The sequence below is a fragment of the Maniola jurtina genome, chromosome 18 (genome assembly GCF_905333055.1).
Source record: "Maniola jurtina chromosome 18, ilManJurt1.1, whole genome shotgun sequence".
NCBI lineage: Eukaryota > Metazoa > Arthropoda > Insecta > Lepidoptera > Nymphalidae > Maniola > Maniola jurtina.
Window position 1 is genome coordinate 6686452 of NC_060046.1, and position 20982 is coordinate 6707433.

The following is a 20982-nucleotide window of genomic DNA, read 5'->3' on the forward strand; positions in this document are numbered from 1 at the left end:
CCTCACCCGCTAAACTATGGCCTTATCTACTTGCTTGCTTAATATTATGCTGTTATATTTTTAATTATTATTGCAATACTTTTTAAGAGAAGTATTAACAATTACTTTTTTATAGATGACAGGTTTGCGCCTCAACACGGTCTCACCTGAAGATCTGATGATGCAGGCTAAGGTGGAAAACGCTATTAGAGGTAGGGGTATGGCATTAGTATTGATTTACAGCCCTAATAACATTAAATAATTGTTACTAACAATATGCACGTAAACAGATGCCTGGGGAAATGACCTAAGCCGTTGATAACAATGATGAATGCCATAATATAAGAAGATATAGAAAAATGAATGTACAAATTATTTATATGGATTATAATATGCCTGGTCCTGGTCCTATCAATGTTTATGCCTTCTGCAATCAGATTACTGTCACCATTTGATGGAATATTTCTCTTTTGTTTCAGACTGTAAACAATGTCCGTGCCAACAACAGACAGTACCGAAGCTATCACCAACTCTGGCTATGGCAGCAGCGACGAAACCGCCAGCCTCTTGGTATCGGGGCCATCAGTTACTGTCATAGTACCAACAGAGAACAGAACCGTTAAACCTGTCCTGCAAAGGCAGGACTGCACAACACATTTGAGGCCTCAACTATCCGGTGGTCCCGGTAGTGAAGAAAGTGCAGCGTCTGTTAGAATAGAAGACGGTACGACGAGAAGCGTGCCAGATATAGAATTGCAATGCCGGGAACCCGCAGACCGCCCTCAGACTCTGGTATCACCTATTGCAACATGTTCTCACAGAGGCTCAGTGACTGCTTGCACGCTAGTACCGCACTCGTACGCGAGGTGTCGCGTTTGTGAACGGAGACAATCTACGGCGCCGGTGTCGGCGCTGCAACTAGCGCGGTCCGCGTCGCGCGAAAGCGTACGCTCCGCAGTTCACTACCCTTGTGGTTGTAGCTCACTACACGCTGTCAGCACCTGTCCTGTTATCCAACCGCCAGCATTACTGTTACCAGCAACCAGTTCGAGAATCATCCGCCAGAGTTCGCAGCCGGAGTCGAGCGCATGCGCGGCACATTGTATTCACTCCCATCACCCTAGCGCCTCCCTGCGACAGCTAAGAGAACCCGGCGACGGAATCGCGGGAATAGCAGCGGACTCTCTACGAATCAACGGCGGCATGCGCCCCTTCAAACAGGTAAGTTGCTAAGGACAGAGATGGAGCCACGTTTCCACTTTGTAAAAATAATTTTGTTGCTTAGCTTACTCATCATAATGTGGGGTGGGGTGGTTTCGCTATTATTTTTCAAGGCGAGGCATTTTCACCTACTCAAATATTAAACTAACATTCCTTCTAAGTATTTATTTGTATGTACCTATAAAAAGTTTAACGAAAATATATTAAAAACACATTATTGTATAAAAGAGTTCATTTTAACTCTTTGTGAAACAAAGTCAGGTAATAATGCTGAACACGTACCCAAGCAGGGACTCTAATCAGATTTCTAAGTGAATTGTTGGATTAAAGCAGCTGTGTAATTGTTAAAGCGGCTTAACTTAACTAATTTATAGCGTAATTGGTCTGACTTAGACTGTCCAGGCTCTACTAATAAAATATGTTTGCTTTTTATCAAACAAAAACAATGTTGTTTTAATTGACTGACACACAATGATTCGCAAATTATTGGCACCTTTTAAGAAGTGTACCTATGTACAAAGTTCAATCGTAACTAATTCGATAGGGGTAGAGATTTTGTGTAGCATCCAAAATTTAATGGACATCTTTAATCCATTACATTTTGGAATGTTAAAGTAGTAATTTAGTACCTTTCTTGCAAATCAAACTAAATTAACTGAAACTGAATAAATAATATTGATATCAGCCGACAGATTAGGCCGGCGTGTAAGTGCTGTGTAACGCGTCGTACAGTAAAACACGATTACGGAACCATCTCGTGAATATGCGATTATCATACGTTTGCGTAATCACATAAAAGGATTTCAGTTATTACTGTAACTGAAGTAGGTACGCTCTCTCATAGCTTTTTCAAGGCATTGCAAAAGCACAAGTTGCGAGAAAGCAATAACAGTGCCTTGCACTTTTCAGTGTTCTTATTCCGTCCCGGCTAGAGGGTGGAATTTCCAAAATTTCAGCATTAAATGTATTTTAGGATTTTTGATCTAAATAATTGTTAACGAGCCTAGATACCAATTTTCCAGTTACAAATAACCTTTTTAACCTTCTATTCTGGACCCATTAATTAACATTTCGTATACCTAATGTAAATCTTTATAAAATCGTTAAAACTTTCTGCATTATTTTTTACTTAGATGCACTCAAAATACGATTACAGGTGTTTAAATACAAAAACTAACTGGATGTTGCTGAGGTCGTCACTGTTTGTGGAAATCATGTGAATACATGTTGTTACGATACAAATCCAAAACGAAAATATATCTTTGGTGTAATTAATGTGCCCCTTGCATCTAACTGCCCCACTTCTCCCTACCCTAAAGGTTTAAATACCCTAGACGGGTCTTGGCAGACACAACAGATAGACAGACAAAAATTTCTAACAAATAAATCTACTGCCTTTTTAAGTTTTTAATCCCTGCGGTTTAAGCTGTGCATTTATAGATCATTCAGTCAGTCAGGGCAACTATTTTTATTAACTTAAGTAGGTTAACCTGAGTCTTCGCATCGCTCGAGTGCAATAAAATGTAATATAATATAGCCTCGATAGCTCAACGGTTGAGGAGCGGACTGAATTCCGAAAGGTCAAACCCCACCCGTTGCACTATTGTCGTACCCACTCCTGGCACAAGCTTTACGCTTAATTGGAGGGGAAAGGGGAGTATCAGTCATGGTTAGCATGGCTATATTCTTTAAAAAAATCTTCGCATGATGGTCGCGTAATCGCGTTCTAGTGGGACTATGTCTAAGGGTCTTGAGGGGTTCCATTCAAATCAAATCAAATCTGGAATCCTGATTTTTTGATTTGAATCCTGTTTTCAACCTACAGGGGCTGCTCCTGTGCCCACAAACCCTGTCGCAGACTCGTCGGGCGCGACTAAGACGCGCATTCACTGAAGCCACCGGGGACACGGTGAACTACGTTAGAACGGTGGTTATATTTCAATATTCAATTTTGCACCACCACGGCCACGATCGACTGCACAATCTCTCATACTGACTAAATCTTCCTTTGCTTAAAAATTTACAACTTTTTCTATCAGTGTATTAGTATCTCCAAAAATATTTTATATAGAAAAAAACAGACTGCTTAAATCTCAACTAACACCTAAACATAATAATTTATAATTAATTAATTAATTACTTACCCTAGCATTTTAGTGCCTTTTTAGCGGTAGAATCATGCATGCTCCTCCCTTTAAGTATATTCTATCTTAAAATAATACATCTAATGGAATAATATAGTTTGTTTCATTTCCGAACTCAATAACATGTCAGGTTGTACAGTCGAAAATTGGCCGATTTTTGTGGATTGTTCACAGGATTTATTTGTTATAGATGGCGAATGTGACGTCCCTGTAGCCTCTTTAAGGTCCCACGTCCTTACATAACCGTGCACCCAATAGCTTCTCACAAAACAAATCGTTTTCCGTGAACCAATTTTACCTTTCCAACTTACCAGCAAAACATACATTGACTACTCTTTTATGTTCGATTTCTTTTTTACATCGTAATTTTTCATGAAAGCATTAGATTTATATTATTCATAGACTGATGACGAAAACGTTTTGTTATACATCGGGATCCCATCAATTCAAGCAATATACACAGCACGTACACAACCATTTAGCTGCCCGTTTCACAATGGATAAAAAATAGTTATATTCAATGCACTTTAGATCTACTGTTAGATTGCACAATGCTGAGCGAACATTTAGATTACAATGTTCAAATATGGCTTCCGTTCATTATGTGCTGTACGTACATGTGTGCGTTTACAAACATTCATGAGTTAAAATAAAAACTGATCCAATCATTAAAATTGCATATCGCTTACCAAGTGATTTTCAGTTAAAATTGTCTTCATAAAATTTTTCATCTCGTATCACGAAACACGTTTTAGATGTGTATATCATTTCCTGAATAGGATCCTTTGTGAGGGTAAATCTAGCGTTGAGTTGAGTGTGCAATGGTGCAGATCTATGACGCTTAGCAATAGTGATAGAATATATTTTATTTTGCTTCATACAAAAATTGGTGAAAGGTTTGGTAGAAGGTTGCACTATGCTTGCTTCGTTCGTTCAGCAATGACGCCTACTGACGTCTTATTTTTTTACTTTTCTTGCTTTTCTTTTGACTAATATTATGGATCAAACCTAAATTTTAGACTAAATCGGTCTACTTTTCCTTTGAAAACCCATTGAACTAATAGATACATACAGATCTTCGAGTTAATCTTTAACCGCATTAGGTGGGTAAATTCATGGTAAATTCATACCAAAGTTGTTTTATAATCTAATTTTGTTCTGGTGGGTGCAATGGACCTGAGAGCTTACCAATTTTGTCCTCTCCCTTAAGGTTAGGTAAGGTTAAACACCACAGAAATCCAATATCTATGTTAAACACAAACTATTATTATTATATTGAAGAATTGACGTGAATTACTATTTCAAACTATCTACGTAACTAAATACAATATTTATGTATTGTTTTTGTTGAAGCTACTACATCTTAGTATTATATTCCCTGATATAATGGAGTCTAAAGGGTACAATATAGTAAAGTAAGTAACCGTGATATTGAAGATTATTACGCACCGATGACTCCAATCGTCTATCATGTTGAGAGGGGCAAAGTGCTCATATTTGGGTAGATAAAACCTACTACTACTACATATTTGTATACATTAAGGGCCTGTTTCACAACCTTTAGATAAACTTTATCTAACAAATGACTTAATGACAGTTTTTTATAGATAAAGTTTAATTATACCTATGGTAGTTGTGAAACAGGCCCTTAGTTATTACATTTACATCACTCATATATTTTATACCTTTATCATTAACCCTTGACGACGAAATTTTGTAGAGTCAACTTGCATCCCAATGACATAGATTATACTTACTTTTATCCCGGAAAATGAAGAGTTTCCTTAGAGAAGACCCTTAAAGAACCCAAATCTATGCCAACGAATTACGGGCATCATCAACTGAGTACAGATATAGTTTGCATCCCGCGTACATAAATAAGGTTAGTTTTATATTTTATCAAAGAAGCGTAATATTGTATCATCACCTATCATGACCAAAATAGATGATATATCCACGACATAATCAAAGCCTCAATAGATCAACGGTTATAGGAGCGGACTGAAATCCGAAAGGTCGGCGGTTCAAACCCCACCCGTTGCACTATTGTCGTACCCACTCCTAGCACAAGCTTTTACGCTTAGTTGGAGGGGAAAGGGGAATGTTAGTCATGATTCAAATGGCTAATATTCTTTAAAAAAAATTGCAAATTACAAAACCTTTTTAGTGTTAAAATTGAAGTGTTTGCGGCGTTTCTTATAATAAAAGGTCTATGAAAGACACTTTATAAATGGAGTACTGACCTATTTCTACTGTAGCCAAAAGGATCTCAGATTTCGTTCCGAAATGAAACAAGAGCCCATTGTTACTGAACGCGTACATTTGTAGAGTTTCAAGCTGGCTAATAAATGAAAAGAGTGGCTACAGCTATGGGTTTGTTTGAATTAATCTACTTAAAACATTCATTTCGTTTTGGGCTTTATAATGAAACTACAAGATGCCCGCGACTTCGTCCACTTGGATTTAGGTTTTTGAAGATCCCGTGGGAACTATTTGGTTTTTAAAAAGTTGTCTATGTCAATAACATGGACTCAAGCTACCTGGGTAACTTTCATACAAATCGGTTGAACGGATGGGTCTTTAAGAATCCCGTGGGAACTCTTTGATTTTCCGGGATAAAAAGTAGCCTATGTCCGTCCCCGGGATATAAGCTAACTCTGTACCAAATTTTGCCAAAATCGGTTAAACTGTTGGGGCGTGAAAAGGTAGCAGACAGACAGACAGACACACTTTCGCATTTATAATATTAAGTATGGATTATTATAAAACTACTCGTGGCTTTCTGTTGCTGTTTGGATAAAATCATGAAACAAATGTCGAATTTACAAAATGATAAAGATAAATAGAGAATGTGATTCGGAGAGAAAATATTACTCGACGGTTTGGTTTAAGTTATTCTGTTTATTCTATGATAAAAATAATACCAGCACGCACACAACTGCCTAATTTCATTTGATAAATGACTAATATTATGTTGTTCAACATTATACCACGCCGATACCAATGCCGTGAATGATCTAGAGGTCTACGAAATAGAAATGATGTAGGTAAACGGTTTATTGAAGGGCTGAATAAAGTAAAGTACTCCGACCGCACGCTACATTTAAGAGCGGATACGCACTACACCGATCCGAGTCCCTGAAAAAACGGATATAAAAAACTCGGACCAAACTCGGATAGGATTTACGCACTGATCCGATTTCTGATCGAAATCCAAGCTCAGTGGACATTTTTGAAATCAATCAAATAAGCATAAGATAATCAATAATTTCAAAATATTAATGTCTAGACCTATGGGTTTGAGCTATAAGTATATTGATAGGTCTGTCAGGTTCTCCTTTTATATACAGAGATGAATTGTTTTAAAATTGATATAAAATTTAACGAAAAAAACCTACAAAATACCAAATGCTGTATTAGGTAAATCTGATTAGTAATACGTGTAGAATTAGTTTGTGTAACATCCTTTCCAGTATGATCATACCTTGAAACTTTGTTACGCAACGCAAAAGACATTTTTGTGAAAATGGTCCTCCCCAGCGGCGCGTGCAATATACAGAAGATATATTCCGTCCATAAAATCAGCACTTGGACGCCTGCCCATCTCGTGGAGCGGCAGTCTTTGCTTATATTGTGTCATTACCCATATAAAGTAAACCGTCGATCAAACTGGCGTTTCTGAAAGGAAATCCTGAAGGATTACGTAAATATTTGCCATTGTTTTTCATTGAAATAGCTTTCTTTGTCTTTGGAACTAACCCGTCTTTATTATGATCCGGTTTTATTTTCTTCTTTTTTAGGGTTCCGTAGCCAAATGGCAAAAAGCGGAACCCTTATGGATTCGTCATGTCTGTCTGTCTGTCTGTCCGTCCGTATGTCACAGCCACTTTTTTCTGAAACTATAAGAACTTATACCGTTGAAAATTGGTAAGTAGATATATTCTGTGAACCGCATTAAGATTATCTCACAAAAATAAAAAATAAAAACAATATATTTTGGGGGTTCCCCATACTTAGAACTGAAACTCAATTTTTTTTTCATCAAACTCATACGTGTGGGGTATCTATGGATAGGTCTTCAAAAATAATATTGAGGTTTCTAGTATAATTTTTTTCTAAACTGAATAGTTTGCGCGAGAGACACTTCCAAAGTGGTAAAATGTGTCCCCCCTCTCCTGTAACTTCTAAAATAAGAGAATGATAAAACTAAAAAAAAAAATATGATGTACATTACCATACAAACTTCCACCGAAAATTGATTTGAATGAGATCTAGTAAGTAGTTTTTTTAATAAAACTTAATTAAAAAAAAATAAACTATTATTAAAACATCGATATGGCATATCGATAAAGCTGAGTCCAATCAATCAATCAAAAACTCAATTGTTTATTTGCTCAGTGAAATACATTTCTTCAATATTATACCTACATTTTCAATTTTTTTACCCCCGACCCAAAAAGAGAGGTGTTATAAGTTTGACGTGTGTATCTGTGTATCTGTCTGTGGCTTCGTAGCTCCTAAACTAATGAACCGATTTTAATTTAGTTTTTTTTGTTTGAAAGGTGGCTTGATCGAGAGTGTTTTAGCTATAATCCAAGAAAATCGGTTCAGCTGCTTGAAAGTTATCAGCTCTTTTCTAGTTACTGTAACCTTCACTTGTCGGGGGTGTTATAAATTTTTAATTTACAAGTGTCTATTAAACAATATAATGGTTAATCCATTACACCAACGTATATTAGAAAACATTTTTTTCACAAAATATGGATACGGAAGCTATCCCGGTTTTATTCAACCACTATTAACGAAATGTAGCTGGTCATTTGGCTATTATGGCATCGTTCCAGCTGGCCACTACGGCCCAACGCAGGCCTGTCGTATATAAATTACGTGCAAATGCAACTGCACAATGCCCCTCAATGAATTTACTATCTACCATTGGCATAGAAATTCTAATTTCAAGTTGATTACCCTAAAATTTATTTATCTTGCAGTACGTAGCTAAGGTTAATTTAATGACCGATTATTACTTTTGATCTTCATCTACAGCTTACATCAATAATTTACTAAAAATAAAATTGTTACTTTAACTTAGATAACGCTGGTTTTTAGTTTCAAAATATCACGCATAAGTACAGGCAAAATATTATTTTTTAATTTTTTTTTCATATACCAAAATTGTAGTAAAAAAGTAATAATAAATTAAGTTACATTGGAAATGCTTATCTCTAAACTAAATATCTCAAGTAGCGAAAGTAGAGAGTGGGAAGATTATCTGATTATGGAAACTAATTGACGAATGGTCAGGTTAAAGTAACAGGAAACTTGATGCCAACCTACTGAATTGTTCCTAAGGAAAGCTTAAATATAGTGTCGACTTTTCTGTCTGAGAAAATACCATCTATTAATACTAACTAAGCTTCACAAGCTGCTTAATCTGGTTTAGATATTGTAATGCTGTCACTTTGACAAGTTTATTCCAGGGTTGACAAAAAAAGGACAGGGATAGACAAAAAATACTTAAACACAATTAGAAGGTTGGTGAAAATCGACGTAAAAATCTATTTTTTTTTTTAATTATTTACCGTTCCAATTTCGTTCCCATATGTATTAAGTTCTAACTTCAAAACTTCTCGGTGTATTTCATTTTTAACCCCTGACCCAAAAAGAGGGGTGTAATAAGTTTGACGTGTGTAGCTGTGTATCTGTCTGTGGCATCGTAGCTCCTAAACTAATGAACCGATTTTAAATTAGTTTTTTATGTTTGAAAGGTGGCTTGATCGAGAGTAGCTTTAATCCAAGAAAATCGGTTCGGCCGTCTGAAAGTTATCAGCTCTTTTCTAGTTTACTATTTCTGATTTACACTTGTAATTCAATTCAATTCAACGGCTTACAACGTAGAATAATATACAACCTATTTACAACTATTATTGAATAGCGAAGTAAGCCCACCCGTGCGAACCTAAGTCTAATCAGTTATTATTATGTAGATGTTAGGTACTCTATTATCTTCTCTTATTCCGCGCCAAAAAAGGCATATGAGTAATAATAAAATTATGAGAAGAGCTTCAGTCACAGTTGCCGAACTCGTCAATGGAGTAATTTTATTCTAACATTTTCCTTTTTGCTCAGACCTGAAAAATTGAAACAAGGGCCATATGCGGGCAACCAAAATAATAATAATAGTTTCCATCGTGCAATCACTGAAAGTTTCAAGAACTTGTATCTACCCGCATTTCAAAACTTCAAACTTGGGTATCTACCTATCTTAATCCTAAAGCAACGGTTTAATTGTTTAGCTGTTTACTTTAAACTTGGTGATGCCTGCATTTGACCAAGATTGATGATAATATAATAAGTATAGAATATAAATTTTATTTGCAGCCATTCAAGAGAATTTGACCGACTGGTCAAAAAATCAAAAATGCATTGCTTTCAAAAACTTTATTGAACTGCGTTTCACGTAGGTATCTATGTATATCTATGAATAGGTAAAAGCGTCCCCTTTTTTTTTTTTTTTTTTTATTGGCTCTATTCATTCACTCGTTTATTTATTTAATCAATTTACCTTTATCAGATACATTGATCCTTAGTGAGGTCGAATATAGGCATTGGCTGTAACATTCTGAGGACAATATTGGATTTACCTTAGCAAGCTAAAGCAAAGTGCTACGAAGGAACAATTTTATACAATAAATGTTAACGATAAACTTTCTTGCTGGTTTCTTGGTAGAATTCACATTTTACATTATAATATTATTATACTAAAATCCAAAAATGCATTAAGTTGCGTAATTACTTACAGTTAGGCTATTTGGATCATTACGTAGGTAGGTACATATCAAAAAATTTTTGGTTATGTATTTTTGTACTATCATCATTATCATCATCCTATGGATATCCAATGTTGGATATAGCTTCCATAATGAGCACTAACGAAGGAACGACCCTAAATTACACGCTTTTTGGTACGAGAAAGGCCGTCATTTCGGACGTGGCCTCATTGAAATCTTGAAACGGAATATTTTAGGTAAGTATATATTATATCAAAAAAATCTATATTTTCTTTCATATTTTGCGTAAAATTGTATTCTTGTCTTTTGACGTGACAACGTCTTATAATTCGATAGAGCCGGCTGCACGCACGAAAAAACATGACTCATGCGGCGTTACCTCGCTCTGAGGCGTTCCATGTAAGGCTTGAAGTGCAAGCGAGAGCGCGGAACGAGCGACAAAGAAGCACAATCAGCCTTTGTTGTCACGTTCAACTATCGTCAGTAAGCCGACTTTACAGACAACCAACTTTTTTCTCCTTGTATTTTCTCCTATCTTCTTTTCTCTCCAGCCAAACTATAATGATAATTAAAACCCCGGCCGCCGTTTGGCTGGTCTTGGCGACGGCACTGCCGTTCACCCTGATAAAGTAAATGCATGACATCCTACAATAAGAGCTACAATAATCTAATGTATGACTACTTTAAAACTTATTTAATTGTACGAGTATGTTACTAATTTGTATTAGTTAGTAGTAGTTTAAGAAAAAATCAAATAACGTTAGGAAAATAAAACACATAATTTCCAAATCTATAGCAAACGTTCCAAACAAACTGATTATGTATTTTGTAGAAGGCAAGTTATGTGGCGGTCTCCTTTTAATGCCTCATGTCAACAACGAAAACTTAAGCGTGTTAAGAGGATCATTGTCAACGATCCCCCGTCGATTTCCTACGTATGATATTATTGTTCTCATCTCTATCTGCCCTGGTTCGTGTATTCTCGGTTCCTAGATCGGTGCATTTGTGATAACCAATTCTAATTGCTGTGATTGGCTGAATTTACCATGTTCTTGCTGCGACAGTGAGTTTGAGCCACTAGCGGAACAATGTTAGCCGGTCAGAAATGATTGCAATTAGTCAACCTGTATGACGTCCGTGTTCTGTTTTTGATTACAAAAAAGAAAAAATTGTTGTTGCAATCATCAATTTTAGCAAATAGTGAAAGAGAGTCGACCAATCAGAGGTCACAACTACCGTCACACTTTCTGTGAAACTATGGCAGTAGGCTTACCGAGTAATGAAAACAATTTTTCATTCTGTAATGTCATGTGGCAAGTAGGGTTGCCACCTGCCTCTTTTTGATTTACAGGCTACCACCATCAAAAATACGGGGTTTAGATTTGAAGAAATTTAAAAATTTGAAGTATTTGAAGAAATAGGCGGTGGTTCTCTCTGAAATGCATGGAAAGCCTATTTAGATATTTCAGTTTATTTGTAAGTTTTGTATTTTTTCTCTGTATGTTGCCGTGTCTTGATTGGTGAACTGTGTTTGCAATGTGATTTTAAAAAAAAGATTTATTTATTTAAATAGCTTTTAAAAACTCTAGTTTTGTAAAGCAAAATGTTATACATTTCATGCATACAATCTTTGCATTTTAACTTAAATTTACATTTAACTTGTAATTCCACCTTCACAGTATCAATACTATGGCCGTAGCCAGGAATCGATTTCGGGAGAGGTTTTATCAGGGCCGGAACTGAATCCTGTCATGAGGAAAAAAACATTCGCTCAACTTTATGGGCTAATTACCTGGTTAGTGGAATTTCGCCTTTCAATTTGACAGTGAGATAAAATACAACAATAAAAAAGCGCGAGCGCAGTGAGCGTAAGTGTTTTTGGTTCAATTACAGAAAGAATTAAAGTGAAAGGGAAACGAGTTTAGCCATAGCAAGATTTTATTTTTAAAGCTCCCTATCCATACTAATATTACAAATACGACAGTATATCTATTTGCCTATCTATTTGTTACCCATTTCACGGCCCATCTTCTTTACCAAAATTTTGGTACTTACTATTCAGAGGTAACTTGCATCCCAGACATAAACTTTTTAGCCCGGAAAAGCCCCCACGGAATTTTTAAAACTCTAAATTCATGCAAACGAAATTGCGGGGCTTACACCAAGTAATACAAATTCAAAGCGCGAGTGAAGTGAGCGCGAAATGTTTGATATATTTCCAAAAAAAAATTGGTAAGCAAATGCAAGAAATAGTGTAAGTATTATTTTAGGCTTAGGTTTTTGACGGCTTCCCAGGCGCAGTCGCCATTTCTAAATTTCTGGTCTGGTGGGAGGCTTCGGTCATGGCTAGTTATATGGTTAGTATGGCCCTAACGGCCAAGAAATTAGACTGCATCATCACTTACCACTAGAAAAGATTAAAGTCACGGGCTAACTTGTATAAAAAAAGGCTAACATCCTCAAACCAAGCCCCGCCGCCTTGGCTACGACCATGATCAATATCGAGTGGGTTTCGGCTACGCATTGCCGCAAAAGGAAAATATTCTTTCTACTGGACATAACGTCAGTGTTCGGTTTCGCCAGCCAAGTGCGAGTCAGACTCACGCACCGAGGGTTCCGATTCGGGTATTTTTTTCGACATTTTACACGAGAAATCAAAAACTGTTATGCATTAAAAAAATTATGCATAAAAATAAATAAAAATCTGTTTTAGAATGAACAGGTAAAGCCCTTTCATATGATAACCCACTTGATATATGTAGTTATCTTACTTTGAAAATTGAAAATACTAATATTTGTTCATGAACACATGACAGACGGATAGAAGGACAGATGGACAGACGGACAGACGGAAAGACAGACAGACTGATAGACAACGAAGTGATCCTATAAGAGTTTTTTTTGCTTTTGAGTTACGGAACCCTAAAAATATTTAGTTTTATTTGCCCCGTATTTTATTTTCATAATTACCGGTTTCTCTATCCTGACATACGGGGTAACCAGTAAAATACGGGGCCTCTGGCAACCCTATTCGGAAAACACTGTCACATTCAAGTTAATGTCAAATATTTTGTTTTCAATTACAGAAAGCTGCATCAATCATTATTACAATATTTTCTTTGTTGTGATTGGCTGAATTTTTGAGTTTCAGCCAATAAACAGACTGTTTGCCAATTAAACGTCATAACAATATAAATGCCAGAAAGTTTAACCAAATAAAACAAACTTAATGAGAACCTAGTGAGAATGCAAACGGCACACAATTTATAATACATATTATGTTAGTCGTATATAATAGATATTATAGTAGTCGTTCACTTTGGTAATAGTCAGATTGTCATCAGTAAAATTGATATTGGTCGATGTATCGTAAATTATTGTTTCGGTGACAAATATTTTTATTATCTATTTATCTTTGAACAGAATGGAATAGAATGAAATGGAATGGAATACAATGATAAATTTTTATTCCTGTAAACTTTTAGGTAAACTTCAAAGTGTTTTTGGATGGTCAGAAAAATTTACCACTGGTTCGGAATGCCGTTCCTACGTTTTCTAGGGTTTCGTACCTCAAAATGAAAAACGGAACTCTTATAGGATCACTTTGTTGTCTATCTCTCTGTCTGTCGTGTGTGTCAAGAAAACCTCTAGGGTACTTCCCGTTGACTCAAAACCATGAAATTTGGCAGGTAACCTAACTGCGTAATTTTGGGTAGTTTTTTTAATCGATAAAGAAAGTTTGCGACATTGTTCAATAAAAAATTTGGATTCCAACTCCTCAATCCTGATGTTGCAGCGGACCTGACTACTAAAGCTAATGGGATTTAAAAAGTGTCGATTATTAATTGATATTGAAGGTATCTATACCAAGTAAACACTTTGTCGTTGACCTCAACCCTGATGCTGTAAGAAATTGCATTCCTAAATCCTGGTGATCCCTCGGGATTTGAAAAGGATAATCCGTTTAAATATTCTTACGTGATACAGAAACAAGTTGCATCCCGGGGACGGGCTATTACGGAGAGGCAACTTTTGTTCTGGGAAATGAAAGGATCGGGATTTTTAAAAACCTAAATCCACGCGAGCGAAGCTGCGGGCATTAGCTAGATATGTTTAGAAGCTACTATAAGATAATAGATAAGGTACTTATTTCCTTATATTTTTAATGTATGGCAGCGCGCGGTTTTAAATTATAAATTGCACGTCCTGTCCTTTTCTGTAATACATTTTTTTCTCAATATCTACCGCTTTATCTCATAGCAAGAGTCTGTAAGACATAATACAGTGAAAATAGTCAAAATATACAATTTTTGCAGTTTCCACGTCAGTACCTGTCGAATTTTTCTAACAGTGTAAGCAGCAGAGCTGAGTTTACCATCAAGTGTTGATATGTGGGTGTTCCATAGAAGCTTTGCATCTAACATTATACCGAGAAACACGGGGTTCTCCTTTATTTTCAACATATGATTATTTATCAATGAATTTATGTCATTTAGGGTCCTGGTATTGGGCAGTGTGAATTCAACACACTTAGATTTCTTTGCATTTGGAAGTAAATTGTTAGCAATAAATCAGAGAGTGACCTGTGATATGGCATTACATATAGTATACATTGTCAAAAATTATAATATTAAAGCTGTGCGTATTGCGTGAGGAATAGGTTGCAAGAGAGTTGCAACTTGCAGGGTTTGATGCATACGCTATTGCCAGCAAACATGAGACATATTTTTATCTACAGGCAACGTCTGAGTAGGTAACGCATACGTCTAACGCAAGTTGAAATGTATTTAGTTAGACCTATCGATAAGTTTGGAGTCGGGTGCAGTCTAAATGTGGCCCGTGTGTTTAGACTGTCCGTTTCTGTCAGTTTCACGTGTCGTCCCCCGCACTTCACCACCCCGCTTGCACAAATCGAGACAGCACGAAATTTTCAAGATTTCTGGGTGTAATTTCTGGTTTTCGTAGTTCCCACATAATTATAACAATATAAAATATATAACGATAATTTTTTTACTACATAATATTCATAAAATTTTTTAGGTCTGTGGTTTTTCCAAATTTCATTAAATTGCTTCGTTGTCTAGAAAAACGAGCACAAAGTTGGGCCTTTTTTTAAAGAAAAATACAAATCTTTGAGCCCCTGTAATTTTAAAACTACATATTTTTAGAAAAATCTAAAACACCACAGACACAGATATTAGTTTCTAGACTATGTCTGCAAAATTTCATGGACTTTGGTTGCTTAATATTCAAATGAAATGGGAACTACGATTGTATGGAGTAAGTGACGGAGAGAGCTCTGTTAACTTAATGGTTTGATAAATTACAGACTTAATTGTATAATGTCCTTTGAGGGAGATACGGTCTAGTTTAGTAGAGTATTTCTAATGATTGTGTTGGTATCACACTAATATTATAAAGGCGAAAGTTTGTATGTATGTATGTATGTATGTGTGTGTGTGTGTGTGTGTGTGTGTGTGTGTGTGTGTGTGTGTGTGTGTGTGCGTGCGTGTGTGTGTGTGTGTGTGTGTGTGTGTGTGTGTGTGTGTGTGTGTGTGTGTGTGTGTGTATGTTTGTTACTCCTTCACGCAAAAACTACTACACGGATTTGGCTGAAATTTAGAATTGAGATAGATAATATCCTGGATTAGCACATAGGTCACTTTTTATCCCGGAAAATCAAAAAGTTCCCACCGGATTTCGATAAACGTAAATCCACGCGGGCAAAGTCGCGGACATCGGCTAGTACCAAAATATATTAGAAATATCTTATGTTCAAAGCTAATAGTGTTATGTGAGTATGTTATAAGGGAAACTCCCTCGAGATTATGAACTTATCATAAAATCAGAACTTGGATTGCTGCCCATTTAACATGAGGCGGCAATATTTGCTTATGTTATGTCATCACCAAAATAAAGCGAAATGTCGACCTTTTGGAGCTTTTCGTAAGATAAGCGCCTGTAAGAACAAAAAGTAACGAGATGTAGCAAATGTTACTTATTTGCTATTTTGCAAGTCAATGACTATCGCATAATCGGACCCGCTTTGCCAAAAGTGGCGGACATTTACCAAATTAGTTTTAAATCTAATTGTAACCTTTCAGTAGATAGGTATAACATTGTATATCAAATCTTTGAAAAGAGCAACCGCCGAGTTTCTTGCTGGTTCTTCTCGGTAGGAAAGGCATTCCGAACCAGTGGTAGATGCTTTTGACGATTCAAAAGAACTGTAAAAGTCTAATTGAATAAAAATAATTTGAATTTAAAATGGCTGTGATAGTTACATAGACAAACGGGTAGTCGGGCCAATGGACGAAATTATATCGGTTCCTTGTTTTACGGAACTCTAAAATGGAGTAAGCGCGAATATGACGAGGGGGATTGTTACCGGAGTTAATGTGAAGCTAATTGCACTCAACCGCGGGAGCCATGAGTGTGCATTTTATCTTAATAGGCTTTTACTCGCTGATGTTATTGTTTTCATAAATGGGATGGTATTTCGGTAAATAATGGTTATGACTTTTTCAATATTATAAATGTTGTAAGTGGTATTTACTTATTTAAAAGCCATTATGGAAATTAAATCAGCCTATGAGTCTATTTTTTATGCATCAGTCATTTCGTAGCATTTTACTACAAAATGAATACCAGCCTGAAAAAAAATCATGTTTAAAGATATCACATTTCATGAGTAAAATGATAAGGGCATTATGGCAAATACTTATATTTTAGACAAGATTCCAAAAAATAGACCACTAGGGTAACAGCAAGTGCGCTAAAAGTATTTTAAGATTAATTAATAATATAATATCTGCCAACTTTAATAAGGTTGCGAAATATAATATTCAATTTAAATGTAAAACATGAAAGTATACTCCGCACCTTATTTGAAATATAAATATTTTCATCTTGATTTCGTTCAAATGTGAAAGGATGTCTATTTTTCCTTATATTTTGCTATTCCTTAAGATTGTCTGGTAGAGAATGATAAGAAACGAAAAGGCCGCCTTTTATATTCTACTTCCATCTGTGTTTTCTGTTCTTTCACTGTTATTTTCATTCTTGTGGTGGCAAAAATAAAATGTATGATAAAAGTTTTAACTAGTTTATGCGCGCGACTTTGTCAGTCATCCTTTTTCTTTTTATATTTAGATAAAGGAAGGTCAATTTATATTTTATCATAAATGCATTTTATAAATAATAGATAACCCGTATCAATCATCCATTCCCTCGTAGTAGATATTCAATTTTATTCCTTTCACTATAGTATTTTCCGTATCCCGTTTGAAATAGATCTGTCATTCACGCGGTTATTCAAAATAGAATGATAAACTACATCAAAGATAAATAAATATTTACTTTTTAACCCCCGACCCAAAAAGAGGGGTGTTATAAGTTTGACGTGTGTATCTGTGTGTCTGTGTATCTGTGTATCTGTGTATCTGTGTATCTGTCTGTGGCATCGTAGCGCCTAAACGAATGAACCGATTTTAATTTAGTTTTTTTTGTTTGAAAGGTGGCTTGATCGAGAGTGTTCTTAGCTATAATCCAAAAAAATTGGTTCAGCCGTTTAAAAGTTATCAGCTATTTTCTAGTTTTCTTGTAGAAAAGAAGATTAGATAACCCTTAGGTTCATAATATTCAAGTGTCAATTGACAAATGTCAAGCTGTCAAGATGGACGTTGCCTAGATATACATAATTATTTATTTGAAAATGATTTGTCGGGGGTGTTGAAAATTTTTAATTTACACTTGTTAGGTCACGCTACGCCGGGATAACGGTTTTCATGCGGTTTTCGATAGATAGCAATACAATTGATGGGATTGAAAATTGATCTTTGATATTTTTAGGGTTCCGTACCTCAAAAGGAAAAACGGAACCCTTATAGGATCACTCTGTTGTCTGTCTGTCTGTCCGTCCGTCCATCCGTCGTGTCTGTCAAGAAACCTTCCCGTTGACCTAGAAGTGTAAAATTTGGCAGGTAGGTAGATCTTATAGCACAAGTACGGGAATAAATCTGAAAACCGCGAATTTGTGGTTACATCATTAAAAAAAAATTAAAATGTGTTTTATTTTCAAAGTAAGATTATACTAAGTGGGGTGTCATATGAAAGGGCTTTACCTGTACATTCTAAAACAGATTTTTATTTATTTTTATGTGTAATAGTTTTTGAGTTATCGTGCAAATTGTTAGAAAAAATACCCGAGTACGGAACCCTCAGTACGCGAGTCTGACTCGCACTTGGCCGTTTTTTTTGTCAAAAAATAGCATTGGAAATGTTTTCGGATAAGTTATCTTAAATTCTAAACTCTATTATAGTGCGAAGCTTATACCGAAGAGGTAAGGAGTCTTGGAGTATTATTAAAGCGTATAATTTGCACAAACCTAGAGCAAAAGTCCGAACAGCTAAGAAGTTTATTTAGTACAGTTATTATAACATTTTAGTACCAAGGTCACACTGATTTTGCCATTACGAAGTAATGTAGGAATAAGAAAAGTAAGCCACTATTTTGAGTACCCCAAAAATTGGATGCCTATAGTATTATAAGTATGATGGCAATAGCAATCGAAGATCGTAACAAGAAATAGGTGATACTCTCCATATTATAATAATGGTTTTTATGACGTACTTAGTTATTTATTTACCTATATATTTTTCATGTTATTAACCTAAGTTATATTGGAAATGAATATGTCTAAGGTCACTGTAAGCATACCGAGCATTCTTCAATAAATCAATAAAAAAAAATTAACAGAGATTTCTTCCAGCTTCCGTTAAAGGTTGTGTAAGGCGCATTAAAACGTGGAATAGGTCTTAATTACCTATTGCCTAAATCTTTTAATATTTTTTATTCTATAAAAGTAGTATTTACATCTGTTACTAAATTATAAACAGTACCTACAGTTACCGTAAGTATACCATACCTTCATATTATGAATTGAACACATGAACAAATTGAGTATTGCTGACGAGAGCCTATCCAAAGTTTCTGAGTGTGTATCCTCAGGACATAATTGTTTTGTAAGGGCGGACCATGTTACGTACAAGTTCTCTCTAAACTCTGATCTAAGGCTGTTTTATACAACGTACCTACTGGCATCTTGTGAATACTATACCTACTAATATCCGAGAATTTATTCAAATGAAGCGGTTATTTAGAGTTTGAGGATATACTTAATCCGGTGCGGGTAAGCGAGGATGACGTGCGGGTGTGGGGGGCGTCCCCCCGCCTCATACCCCGATTGCCATCTTGAGCTGTCGCGTACTATACCTATTATGACCGAGATGGCGTAGGCTACAACAGAATTACACTAATATTATAAAGGCGAAAGTTTGTATGTGTGTGTGTGTGTATGTTTGTTACTCCTTCACACAAAAACTACTGGACGGATTTGGCTGAAATTCGGAATGGAGATAGATAATATCCTGGATTAGCACATGGGCTACTTTTTAACCCGGAAAACCAAAGAGTTCCCACGGGATTTCGAAAAACCTAAATACACGCGGACGAAGTCGCGGGCGTCAGCTAGTGACTAATATAATTAACTAGCTGATGCTCGCGACTTCGTTCGCGTGGATGTAGGTTTTTGAATAATCCCGTGGGAACTCTTTGATTTTCCGGGATTAAAAGTAGCCTATGTGCTAATCCAGGGTATAATCTATCTCCATTCTAAATTTCAGCCCAATCCGTCCAGTAGTTTTTGCGTGAAGGAGTAACAAACATACACACACACACACACACACACACACATACAAACTTTCGCCTTTATAATATTAGTGTGATATCGATTTACGAGACTAACGATCTGTTTCTGGATTAAGGCGCCTTCAAAGCCGCAAGTAGCCGCGCGGACGCAGCGCGGCTGCAGCTTTGTGGCCACGCTGCTTTGTAAATCCATATAATTAATTCGATCGATGAACTGACACGCAGGCGTAGCGCGGCTGTTATAGCCCTGGTTGGTTAGCACCCTTAGAGTTGTCAGATATAGGGTTTGAGCAAGAGGAAGTAATAAAATGATTGATGTTGCGCATCCATTTAGGTGACAATATTAAATGACCTTTAATAATAATAATTAGTGTAAAAGCGATTTTCAGATGTTCTCGGGGATGTTAACTCAAAATTACGTAGGTACCTAAACTTTTCCACCATCCTTACATCTCCACTAAGGGAACGGTTGGGACTGAGGCTCCTATAAACTTTTTGGTAAAAGCTTCTTGGTCCGATATAGTTTGAGGCAGCGTAAGCACAAAGCTGTCATGTGGTGCCGCACTGACTCGATCGACTGAATCAAGGAGCTAAAAGTGTAAATTAAAAATTTATACCACCCCCGACAAGTAAAGGTTACAGTAACTTAAAAAGAGCTGATAACTTTCAAACGGCTAAACCGATTTTCTTGGATTATAGCTAAGAACACTCCATCAAGCCACCCTTCAAACAAAAAAAACTAAATTAAAATCGGTTCATTAGTTTAGGAGCTATGATGCCACAGACAGATACACAGATGCACACGTCAAACTTATAACCCCCGTCTTTTTAGATCGGGGGTTAAAAACCACACTAAAAATTGATTTTCGTTCGGGTAAATCGATAAAGCACGTTGTGTGAAAATTGTAAAGAAATAGGCTCTCAAAATAAAACCATGTACTTATAATATTAATCTACGTAGAAACGAATTATGTTCAGTTAACGCCATGGCCTTTATTTTTTTTTTATTACAACTCGTCAACTACACACACTCACGTATTCCATTGATCCCATATCAGTTTACGTGTCAAGGTTGAAGTAGGTCACAATCTCTATTTTATGCGTCATAACCGCCAAGGTTGCCAACCAAACTTGTGGA

The 20982-nt window shown here is 36.1% G+C and overlaps 1 protein-coding gene across 7 annotated transcripts in view; it reads left to right on the top strand.

Moving 5' to 3' along the window:
• LOC123874584 (small conductance calcium-activated potassium channel protein) overlaps nucleotides 1-20982 on the top strand; it is a 283228-nt gene that overhangs the window by 102473 nt on the left and 159773 nt on the right. For 6 of the 7 annotated variants that reach the window (XM_045920058.1, XM_045920059.1, XM_045920057.1 and 3 more), the window contains exons 2-3: nucleotides 459-1200; nucleotides 3026-3127. In XM_045920058.1, coding sequence (XP_045776014.1) covers nucleotides 469-1200; nucleotides 3026-3127 — 834 coding nt within the window. In that variant the 5' untranslated portion in view covers nucleotides 459-468. The remainder of the gene's footprint in view (nucleotides 1-458; nucleotides 1201-3025; nucleotides 3128-20982) is intronic. The other variant, XM_045920064.1, reaches the window with a different exon arrangement.